The sequence below is a fragment of the Anthonomus grandis genome, chromosome 8 (assembly GCF_022605725.1).
Source record: "Anthonomus grandis grandis chromosome 8, icAntGran1.3, whole genome shotgun sequence".
Taxonomy (NCBI): Eukaryota; Metazoa; Arthropoda; class Insecta; order Coleoptera; family Curculionidae; genus Anthonomus; species Anthonomus grandis.
The window spans coordinates 15529045-15542205 of record NC_065553.1 but is presented as its reverse complement, the minus strand read 5'-3'; the positions used below and the strand labels follow the sequence as shown (position 1 = coordinate 15542205).

Here is a 13161-nt window from a genome sequence, read left to right as displayed (position 1 = left end):
TTTTGAAAATATGTAAATTATAACCTTCCCACTTCCTCTTGGAGGATACTTATAAGAACATAAAGTGGTACACGGTAACCAGACCTCCGACCTACTGACCCTTTAGCTTAATTTATTTCTGTTTTATTTCCGTTTTCCGTAAATTCTTCATAATTCGTTGCAATTTTCCTAGTAAACGGGCAAACTTTTGTGCTTTTATTTTGTAGAAAGTAACTTAAAGACGACACAGCAAGAGAACTAATAATAATGATGATAATAAACTAGATGTTGCTTTTATCTCGACTAATGATTACTAGAGCATCACGAAAATCATTTAATTAGCACTGTATCTTTATTAATTTGCTAGGAAGTTGGGGAATTATTTATTTTTTTATTGCACTTTATAATGATGTTCGTTTCCTTGTTACAAGGAGAGTGTTAGTTTAAGATGAGCTTTGTTGGCCTAAAGTTGATTTATTATTCGTGATTTTGTGAGTTGGTATAAGGAAATTTGTGTCGTTTGGGTATGACTTTTTAATATTCAATATTATTAATTAAGGATGTTTTGAAATTCGTTTTATTTTTTCAAGATATTCTCAAATCAATTAGATGCAATAAATTCGTATTCTTCTCGTCATTTCTTGTTACATTTTACTTCCTCATGAAATTTCATCAGCTGGTTTCTGGTTGGAGACATTACTTAACACATCTGATTGTAGGAGTTGGGCATTCATTAATTTCATACTCAAAAGCAGATTGCTCAATGAAACACTGGAAGATATTCGTTCTTAGAAATGAATAATGTTACAATATTTGTATCCACTTTTCGTGAGTAACTCTTGTTGTTACTCTACTTAAATATTTGTTTTTATTTAAAAAAGAGAGTGATTCCATCATTCATCCTTCCACTGCAACTTAATTAAATGGTCAATATACTACAGTTATTTTGATCTGCCCAGCAGAGCAGGAGGTCTGCTGATTCTATATGTAGATTGAGGAAAGTGTTTTTGATATCTTACATAATTTTATAAATGAGGATAATATTTTTCATGGCCATCAAATATAGGAGAACTGCAGATATCAGTAAGACATTCTTAGAAAGTGGAAAGCATTTTGGAATATGGCAAAGTCAATGATTTACAGTAATTAAGTTACACACATTATACATTACTTGACTTCAACACAGAGCCCATAACTACATAAACTTGGAACCAAGAATTAAATTACGATGGAAACTAAAATAGTGATTTTTAGTCAAGAAAACCTTTATTAAATTTGATCTTTCCAGCCCTTTATCAACACCTTAAATGTCTTTTTCTTTTATACTTTTAGGTTAATATTTATGGTTTTATTGTATATTTATCGCCAGTTTTTTATCATGCCCTTGCTCTTTTTCTCATTTTTTTTATTCATGTCATCCTAATCAGACACTCAGTTTCTATAAGCTTGGTTTTTATTAGGATTTTGATACTCGTAACTTAATGGTTGCCATTAGTAAAATAATTTTTTGATAAATGTTGCTCTGTCTTGTGAGATATGAATATTAGAAGATATTGGGAAGAACACCCAGATATATACCTAAATATAAAATATAAATACTTTAAGGAAAAAAATTATAATTTTGTTCAGTTTTTGATATGTTATCAACATCGCTATATTCACAATAGAGTATTTATTTCAATAATTTCTACAGGATATATACCGATTATTAACGTATTTCTTTAATTTTCAGGCGTAAAGACTCTTTGGCCATCCCCTTAAGTCCCCCTAAAAGGGAAATAGAGCATCCCAGTCAGTTTTCCTCCACTCTAAGACGAGACTTATCGTCCTCTTCCATCATTAGTAACAATAATAATAGCCACAATAAGTGGGGAGACAAAAGAAACTCGTTTGGTGGATCTACCTCTAGTTTGAATGGAAAAAGTTATTTACAAGTAAGAATATTTATTAAAACTTAAAAGAATAATTTACATGTAGTGTTTTTTGCAGGTGCCGGGGTTAAACATGCGTAGAAATTCTAGGAATTTTTCCACAGATTCCTTGGATTGTAGAAGGAATTCTTGGGATCCTGGCAGGAGGGGTTCCTCGGGTTCATCTTGTGGGTGGGAAGAACCACTTTGGGAGGACCAAAAGGTATTTTTCGTTTTGGGTTTAGAGGGAGCAATAAACGTTTTAAAACTTGATTACAAGATTTTTCTTGTAAATTCATTTAGCAGTGGATAAATAAAATTCATTGCAACGTTACACATAAAAACCTACGCCATGCCATAAGAAGATTGTATGATTTAACATCAACAATAAATGTACATAAAACGACGAATAATACTACAAAAAAATGTATCACCAACCTTACCTTAATGGGAAAGGTCGGGCCAGTGCTTTAACTTTTTTCACCTTGGCTTCGTAATTTTTCTGTTATTGCGAGATTGATCATTTCTTCGAAATTCGATGGTATAGTTGGTAAAACGGTTTCAGGAATTTAGGTGACCAAAATAAATATTTATTTAGGGAATTTAGTCTTAGAACAAAGTATATTATTGAGTATACTCTACAGACAACATGTTGCAGTAAAAAATCGTACATTTTGCTTAAAATTGGTATTTTTTTGATTACTCGTGTTATCTCGTTATTTTTAGATCTTTATAATTTAATATGGAAATGAGCAATTATATTATAGAATTAATAAGTATTTACTACGCCATTACATAAATTAAACTATTGGTGGGTAGCAAGAAAATACAATCTCCTTAAATGAAACGCTGACGATATATTTTCTTTATAAATATACTTGTATTAAAAAATATATTTATATTGATGAGCAAGATCAAATGAAGTCAGATTTAATAAGGTAACACTGCGGTCATTTTTTTACATAAGTTTTTAGCAAAGTGACGACGTATGGCTTTAAAATTATTTCTGCAATATAGGGTGTCCCGAAATTACATCGCAATATTTTACCAGCCGCATCTTTGTCTAAAAATAAGACAAAAACTTCATATACAGGAATCTTGAAAAGTGAATCGTTTTCATGTTACAGGGCGTTTTATAATTCCTATTGAAGATGGTTTTTTGTTAGTATTTTCGAAACGCCTCGTCGTTATTTTTCGAAACTTTTATCGTATACTACCGTTATTGTTAACTGATTTTATAACATTTTATGGTAAAATGTATACAGGGTCGTTTAAAATTAGTAGTCAGCAAAGATAAAAATGTCATAACTTTTTTTCTGGTTACTTTTTAATTATTTGGATAGTAAAATTAAAAAGAACCAACATTTTTCATAAAAAAGGTACTTTTGTCTTATTTTGTTAGAAGCCTCTGGTTTTAAGAAATTTTTTTGTTTGTTTGTTTTGTTTGGTATTTTCAGTTTTTATTGAGCGGTGAGCTTGAGGTAGATCATCATATACGTCTGAAAATATTATTACTTTTTAATATTCCTGAGTAATAATAAACATTCTTTATTTGCAAAAAAAAAACAACTTTACAAAAACTAAATAGTAGTAACCAACAGTATTTAAATAAAAGGCCAACAATTAATTAATTAGTTTTCTTCGCTAATTTAAACTCACTTATAAAAATTAATTATACAATTGCGTCTCGTCTACATAAAAATGGTAGGCACAATGCTTTATTGGAATACTAAATATAAAATCTAGACGTGCAAATACACAAAAACAAGGGATGATCCCAGAATGATTCCCTGAGGCACAGATCTTTTAACGTTCAAGGGACAAGAACTCATTAGAAAAGCCAATATAATGAAATAGTTATTTTAAAATTGAGTGGTTAATGAAATCAAAAGCTTGAGTGTAGTCTAACAACACCAAATCAGAGATCTTACCATTATCCCGAGCCCGAATTACGTCATTAATAACTTCTGTCATTGCCAAAATGCAACTATACAGGGGGTCCCAAAAATCAACGGTAACCCGAAAATAGACAATAGACCAGGTCCTCAGGGATTCAAAAAATATATAATAAAAAAAATTATTTTGAGTACTTTTAATAATATAGGCATTTTTATAAAAGGTAAAAACACGAAATCTACAGCATCACAAATAAGGCTCAATATAATAAATTTAAAAATACCGATATCACAGTCACCAGATCGGCTTTTGCTAATTACCTCCTCGACTCCAAATATAATTTTCCTGACAACCAAAATATAAAAATACTTCATCAGTGCAACAAAAGTAAAAACTAGACTTATTGGAGACAATGGAAATTAGTAAAGCTTTTAAAAGCCCAGATCTGTCCTGTGGTAATGAAAGGTTTGATTTTGATGGCCACCTAGTTTTTAATACCCTTAAATAGTTCTAAACTCTTAAATGATGGTTAGATTTCGTTATTTATTTAAACGATAATTTTCTTACTATTTTGCTTATCAAATAAATTCTTTATATTTGGATCCGGACCGATTATCAATTTCGTATAATACTTTTCGTAATAGGATGATTGTACATCTAATGAATCAGCAGGATATATAATTTAAGTTCTTCTTTTTTAACTTTTTGAATGGTTGTTTTCTTGAGTAATTTATTACAATTTTTGGTATTGGGATCATTTTATTTATTTATTTATTGTCTGCAATAATTTTTCTATTTTTTGTTATTTAACAAAAAATTTAATCTGTTTTTTGGGTATTTGCAATGTGTATTGTTTTGCTTGATGTTAGACTGTCAAATTTAAAATTTAGAACTCTTATATGTAGGTTTATTAGGTATATGATTAAAGAAAAAGCTGTATTTAATCAGTTATTAGTTAAGCGTTACTGTTAATGAGCGTTACTGAAATTACCATTTTTTTTAATAAAGTGTGGGGCCACAATGTTAAAGACCAGAATCTGCCATGGCAGAATTCTGAATTTGTAGGCCTTTTATTTGCATAAATTTATTGCTAGATTTTGTAAACTTGTATTTTTTTTTGTTTCTTCTATGCAAATAAAAAATATTTATTATTATTATTATTATTATAGATTTCTAAAATGTATAAAGTGATTTGATTGTTTAGTTGAGTTCTTTGTACATAGATAGTGCCACTTTATTGTAAGCTTTGTTTACTTATATGTCAGGTGTTTTGTGTATGTTATGGTAAGTTTTTGTTGAATTTTCCTTTTTTCGGGTTACATAATTTTAATTATTGTTTAGGTCTGATGATGCCCTAGTGGAGCGAAACATGTAACTTTTGTAATTTTATTAAATGTATTTGTGATGCTGTAGATTTCGTGTTTTTACCTTTTATAAAAATGTATGACCAGAATCTTTCGGATAATGGATGATTTTTTCGAATTATAGGCATTCCTAGAAAACTGAAAAAAATTAACCCCCTCCTGTTGATCTTTTTAGTACTGCGGTTAAAAATTTTTGAATTTCTTAACAGTTTGTTTTTACTGTAACCCTGAATAACCCTTCGATAAATTACAAAACTAAGACAACTGTTCACATTTTTAAGAAATTCTCAGATTTTAGCTCACCTTGTGTTGAAAATTGTGTCTTTTCACCATCATTTCCCAACTTTAACTAACTGTTCTGGAAAAGAAACTGACTTTCCACTGTTTGGCAAGTGATATCAAAGGTTGGCGTATCTAATCTACATTTCAACTGGATACTTGCTAGATTATTGGTTCAATAGAGTTGTATTTTTTTGGTACTTAGTCAAAAGTACGTCGCTACTTTAAGCTAAGTTAATAATTGAACAGTCAAAATAAATAACTAAATGAAAAATAAATTGTATTAATCAGTACTAAAAAGATCAAGGGGAGGGTGTTAATTTTTTTGGGTTTTTTATGAATGCCTATAATTTTAAGTACTCAAGATAGATTTTTTTTCAATCCCTGAACACTTGGTCTATTGCCCGTTTTCATTTTATCGTTGATTTTTGAGACACCCTGTATAATTCGTCCCAAATCTAGTTTGTTTAGGTGGTAAATATCATTACTATTAAGAAAATTACGAATTTCATAATCCAGGATGCGTTCAAGAATTTTAGAGAAAGTTGGTAGAATATATAATACCCAAACTGACTAAAATCTATTGGATTATGCACTTTGGAAAATAATGTTAATACATCCTCTAACTATAGGTATGTAAAATAACGGGTATAATAGAAGGACACCAAAGATCAATTAACGTAATATTTAGATTATCCACCCCAAATGATTTCGACTTAGTACGTAATAAAATTGTAGAAACAGTATTATAATGGGTCATATAACCAACCGGATGAAAAGAAAATTTATTTAAGATTGGTAATTCATTTTGTAAAAAGCAATTACCAAATTATTTGTATAATTTTTAAATTTATTTTTTTTAATGTGTATTTTTTCCGCTCTAATCGCTGATGCGGAATACTTTCTAAATTGGTTATAGTAATTGAAACTAGCTGACTGATTTCTTAATTTCTTATAGTTTAATATTACCTGTAAGCCACGGAGAATCTTTCTTTCTATGAAAAGTTTTAATAGCAACATGCTTACTTAACAATTTCATTAAGTTAAAACTAAAATGTACCTTATGAAATCAAACGGAACAGCCTCTAAATCCTCTTAGAAGTTGTTTAGATTTATATTTTTTAAGGACAATTAAGAGACAGTTTGCTGTTACACTTCAGACTATGTCACACTAAATTCCCAAAAATCTTAAGATGTCAACTCCTATGACTGTAAAGGTTCTTGGTATTTGATGGGTTTCTATGATTTCAGCAATCAAATTTCTTTCAAGAGATATATGTGATTATACTAGTAAATAGAACATAATTCACTGTAAGTAGAAAATGATACCTTTCGTGATACGATACAATTAACATCACTTAACAAACTTTTTTCAAGTTTTTTTCTCTATGGCTCATTTAATTTTTCTCTTTCTGCCTCAATAATTTTAAACATTTATTTTTCTGTCGTAATTTGGTTATTTTATACTAGCATCATACCATTGAAATTCAAAAAAGTAGTCCATTTTTCTCAAAGAGACCTCTTAATACACAAAGGCCCTTCAATCTCTGAATTTTATCATACCATTGAGATCGTTCAATATCCTTGGGTCTGAGGTGGGTTATCACATATGAAAATATAAAAAGATATAATTTTTCTAAACTTTTTTTTTACCGTATTTCATGTTTCCCTTCATCTTTAAATTGTATATTTCTAATATATTTATAGGTTTGAGGTTAATGTCTATAAATTCGAGAAATGTAAAGTTACTTAGTATTTAAATATGTACCTAAGGATCTATAATACAACAAACAAATATTAAAATAATTAAAAATAAATAATAAATTTAAAATAAAAAAAACAACTAAAAGTACAGACATAAAATCTAGACTAGGACGTAGTAAAATATAAAAATTAAACTCAGAATAGTAAATTTTTCATTAGTAAACATTAAACGAGACTAGACTTAAGGTTAAAATAATAAAATATTAAAATATATGTTAAACTTATTTAAATAAAAATAAACCTAAAGTTAAAACTGTATTTATTTATATATATCAAATTTAAAAAGAGACAAAAACTATAAAAAAACACACACATTTTTTGTTAAAACAAACTTTTTAAAGCATATTTTCAACTGATTTTAATTATCACAAATTTTGATCCCTAATGTAAAGAACTAAACAGAAAAAGTACTTGCGACATTTTATATAAAATAAAAATAATATTTCAGTATCCCTTATTAAATATGGCAAGAAAAGTAAAATTCATATATTAAAAGGGCCTATTTACTTAGTATCTATGTAATTTAATTAAAAGAACCCGAATTATCGTGGTCTAAATTCTTGTCTTACCCTACCGTATTTACATAATTTGTCATTACTGCCTAACTCGAAATTCTCTTGATACGGACTAAATAATTTTCTTGATTTAATGGCGAATGCCTTAAATCACTTTCACATTAAGAAGCGTATTCACCAACATCTGGAAGGAATTAATTTTTAAAATAAATTTAACATGCCGTTTTATATATTGTTATATATTATAAATGACATTTTCACATTTTGGTTTTACTTTCTTAGGTTCGGGCAACGGAATTTAAGTAGTTGAATAGTTGAAATCTTAACCCTCTGTAACCCTCACACACTTCTTTGCAATGGAGAGTGTGTTAAACTGCTGGGTTTGATTGTGGATGGTGACCTAACATGGCTTGCCCATATAGATAGCTTATGCAAAAAACTCTCTTCAAGCATATTTCTTCTGAGACAGCTTAGAGGCTTTATGGATATAGGCGGTTTTTTGAGTGCATATTATGCATTTGTTTATTCACACATTTCATATGGTGAAATTTTATGGGGTAACTCTTCTCACTCAATAAGAGGGTTTCGACTCCAGAAGAGTGCTTTGAGGACGATTTTAAATCTTTAATGTAGGGAGCACTGTAGACCATTTTTCATAAAATTAAGAATTTTAGCCCTTTCTTGTATATACAGTGCGAACGTAAAGGTTGGAATAAATTCATTTAAAATTCAGGGGTATGTTCAAAAAAAAAACGCTCGGACATGTCGATTTTTATTTTTAACTGCGGGTTTTCTTACTATAATTTTATGTATACAGGGTGGCCCAAAAATAAGTTACGGTCATCAACGTAATTTTTTTAAATGTAAACACCTATTTTTTATTTTAGATTTAGGTTCTACATCAAATTCTAAGTACATTTCATGTACCATGTCCTATACCTAAACTCGACCGTTGAAGATTGAACACAATAAAACTGTTGTTAAACTTTTGTGTAAGACTGTAAGGTTACTAGCATCAATAAATTACTCTACTTTACTTTGTAAATATCTTAGACTTGTTCAACGAGTATTCTTAAATGATAAAAAAAATATGGCATTATAGAATGAAAATAGCAAGCAAGCAACACTGAGACAGACCCGACAAATTACGAATAACGAATATGCATCTTGACATTTTGGAGGATAATTCTCTATCATGACATTAATCATGACGGAAATTTACAGTTACATTCAAGAAACACAAAGAATTAAGATCCTGAAAAGAAAATACAATGTGCTGGGTTTTGGTTTCATTTAGGCATAATCTGGTTGAAACAGCCCAGTCTTTTAAGTTAGCACATGATTCTTAAGAGGTGCAAGATTGGCCTTACCACCATCAGCAATTAAAGAATTTGTATCATAGAGATAAATGAGGGTCATCATGACAAATAAGCAGATCATTGACGTATACCAAAAATATAATAGGCCCTAGAACGGAGACTCGTGGTACTAATGTTTCAATGCTCAACTCTGTGATTTACATATCCTTTAAATAACAACCGACTTCTGTCAGATCGGACCGACGGATCGACTGGAGTCAAAATTGTAGTAATTTAATTATCGTAGAAGAATATTATTCTTAACGCAATCAAAGGCTTTTGATAAATCATAAAGAAAAACACGTCTGGCTCTAATAAACTTAATGTACAGTTATGTTTTAATATACCTGGTCATCATCAGAGGTGCTAGCACCTACAAAAAAACATTTTTTTCAATGACCAATTTCCCATTTGTCTTAAGGCGGGCAGAATCATGCCTTTGTTTAAGGAGGAGCATCAAAATTACCTTCTTACCAACATCATTGCTTCCAACCCTCTCATAAATCATCGAGAAATTGGTTAAAAAAATTGGTTTTTAAGGTGCCAAGGGAACATCAGAGGCAATCTCTTCATTAATTGAATCCTTATTCTTAACCTTTAACAGTAGTGATGCTGCTGCAGCAGTGTTTTGTGACTTGACCAAGGCATTTCACTGTGTTAGTCACGAAATACTGCTGTGGAAACATGTTCAATATGGGTTCAGGGGTTTAGCTCTTCAGTGATTTGGGTTCTATTTGCATAATAGAGTGCAGAGTGTTTCTGTGGAGCTGTCTCGTCCAGAGAGCAGCTTGTGACTCATAATTCTCCACAGGGTTCAGTTCTCGGACCAGTTTTATTCCTCATTTACATTAAAGTCTAGTTATATAAAGACTCGGGGAAGTTTATTAAGTCTGATGCTAACAAACTGTGCATTTAAATGTTTCAAGAAGAAGTTTTATGAATTTTAAATGTAATTTAGATGTGTTTTTTGGAAAATCTGATTCTGAATAACTTTTGAGTTTTTGTCTCGCAAAGGAGATCGATTCAACGTCTGTGTAATGTGAGTATAAAAGAGTCTTACAGACAGCTGTTTATCACTCCTAAGACCTTTCCTTCCTTATTTACATTTGAATCATTTTGCCTGGCTCACAAGCAATTAAGAAATATAAACTCAACAAATAGGCATGAATATGGATGGCAGTGGACGTGCCATGTGCTCTTGCCTATGCCTACAAGTTCATTAATCAGAAGAACATTTATATTTGATGGAAAAAACTCTTTAATCATCTTCCAACTAATTTGAACACTATAGATAGCTGGAAACTTTTTAGAAAATGTTGCGAAAGGATCTTATGAAATAGTTGGTTGCTAGATTTTAGTCAAGTCTTTTAGTTATACAACAAGTTATACAACAAGGTTACTTAATAATTACCATATTACATTTTTAAAATAGAATTAACTAACTAACAAACACTATACAATTACCACAAACATATGTATATTATACAAACAAGAAACGAGACACAAACCAGACAAAACATGCATTTTTTAAAAAAAAATGTGGTTTATTATACTAAATTTATGATTAAATAATGTTTACAAGCCCTTTTAAAAAACTTTATACTTTCGATTGTTTTGATTTCTATTGGCAACATATTGTATTTGTTTAGACCATTAAAAAATAATGAATTTTGACCACGTTCTTGAGAAACTCTAGGTATATAAAAATTGCTTCTCGATCGCGTGTTATGATCATGTATTTCGGCAGAGAATGTGACTTAACAGATATTGGAGCATAACCAATTTTAATCTTATGGACAAATGTCAGTGTATCGAGTAGAAGATGCTCTCTGACTAGTAACCATTCTAAGGACTGTAACATATCTTTGATTGTCAATCTTGGTTTACCTAGTATTATACGCATGGCCCTATTTTGCAACTTTTGAAGTCGATACAACAACAACAACAATCGTAATTAAAGTGAGGCAGGATAAGTACATTGTAAATAGTTTTTTTTTGTCCATAAGCTTAAGTAAGGTGAACATCTAAATAAATAATAAATCTTATATGAAATCTTCTTAATGACCAACTGCATGACCTTTAAAATTTATTAAAATTATATTTAAAATTATTATCATATATTTTGTCATATATTTTTTCTTTTGCATCTTGTTTATGCTATTCATTTTGTTTCAGTTTTACATTGAATAAAGTGGTACGGTTATGTTTTTATACATGTATTTTGTCTTTTTACATCTTTATCAACAAATTTACTTTTATGACAATGAATTGATTGATTGATTGATAAAATGTGGAAGTTTAGGTTACCCTCAAAGCCCTCAAGTACATATCTGCCAAGCTGCTTGAATGCAACTTCCTATAGCCGCTTTATTTGTATATTGCAAATATATTTTTTTGTATATAATAGACACGTACTTATTTGTCTTACACATACTCATTTTCATAGGTGCTTTAATTACAATTGCCTCGACTCGGACCATGGAAGTCCTCTTTTTTTGAATTTTATTTAATGAGCTCGCGTGACCTACATTCAAAAATTGTACTTTCATATCCACGAAATCGAGATGATGTTTGAATTATGCGGATGATTTGTGTTTTAATATAATATACTATAGAACGAACGTTGTTGCTTAATTGCAAGAGATCAGGTGATTGGCCGATTTGCCTCTTGTTTTTAAGGAATTTCGCTTTCCTTTTAGCAATATTTTATTTAGTAAATAAATCATGTGAGCAACATTAGCGACAATTTAGTTGTTAGTGCATAAAATGCCTGAAAAATAGGCAATGTTTATCTCTCCCTAAATATATTCTGGGAACTGATACAGTCATTTGAGAATTTTTGCGTATTATTTCCTATAAATTAAATAAACTCAAGGCGCATTTTGATTTATAACGAAGTTGTTTATGCAAAATCGTTAATTAAATGTAAAATAAATGTGGCGACCTTGTTTGATTCGTAAAAATTATCAAGTTTCTCGTAAAGTTCGAAAAATGTACGGGTATTAGATATGCTAATAGGGCATAATAAATACATTGGCATAATTTGTTGCTATATGTATTTCAAGGTGTCGAAGAGTGGAATGCTTAATTGTATAGGGTGAAAAATTCAATATTTTTTACCCTTGATTTTATAGACTATTAACTGAGTAAAAAAATTACATTTATTTATACATACACCATATTTATCTTTAATGGTGTATGGTTTTAATAAATATTGTGAAGGGATTAAAAGGAAAATAAAAAGTATAGGAAAGTTTGTATAAACATAGATTTAAAAATGTTTTTTGATAACTCGCCTTTTTAGCTATTTTACATTCAAGCAAATGTATCATTAAAGATCACATTTACATGTACAAAATTATTTTCTAAAGTACTTTTAGACCAATGGACTTCGTGTCAGCAACTGTTTATGTTTACAGAAAACAACTGAATTCCGTTTTAGAAAAATTAGCCGTAATCTGAAAGTAAGATTAATTTTGCCTAAAAAGTGATCCTCGGCCTGGTTCGTTTTTTTCCGAAGTAAAATTTATTTATTTTTTAAACTGGTTAGCTGAACTAGCGGGGTTAAAACAAGAATCTTTTCAAACCCATATTTATATGAATTCTTTTAATATTGTTAGATATAGTGTCTACAGGTAGATTTTCATAATTTTGTTAGTGATCCTAATCCAAAACTAATTTTTCAGTGCTTTGTTTATTCCTTCATGTTTTTTAAAATTTATAGTAATATATATAACTAGCGAAGCAGTCCCCGTACCAGCTTCACTAATTGGAAAACTGCAGAATTTATTAAGCATTAATTACCTTAAAAGAAAAAGGAAATTTGCAAATTAAACTATTATGTAACTGTTTTTACAAATGACTTTATAACTTTTAAGAAATCCCACGGTGCTGGATATAAATTTTTTTTTGCCTCACTTATTTCTAATAAAATTATTGCATTGTTAAGAGATACATATAAAACCAGCTAAATTATTTTATATTCACTATACCTCTACGATATTCTTATTCTTTTATTACGATCCTTCATGAGTCTAATATGGGTTAAAATATACATTTTTTCCATATCTCTACCGCATGCATTTTTCATGATAAA

The 13161-nt window shown here is 29.6% G+C and overlaps 1 protein-coding gene across 8 annotated transcripts in view; it reads left to right on the top strand.

Annotated features, from left to right (window-relative positions):
• LOC126739973 (WD repeat-containing protein 47) overlaps positions 1 to 13161 on the top strand; it is a 132299-nt gene that overhangs the window by 66525 nt on the left and 52613 nt on the right. Inside the window, exons 4-5 of one of the 8 annotated variants that reach the window (XM_050445811.1) lie at positions 1712 to 1913; positions 1969 to 2112. The exons of the other annotated variants lie outside the window; for them this stretch is intronic. Of the exons in view, the coding sequence (XP_050301768.1) occupies positions 1712 to 1913; positions 1969 to 2112 (346 nt within the window). The remainder of the gene's footprint in view (positions 1 to 1711; positions 1914 to 1968; positions 2113 to 13161) is intronic. 8 annotated transcript variants of the gene reach the window in all.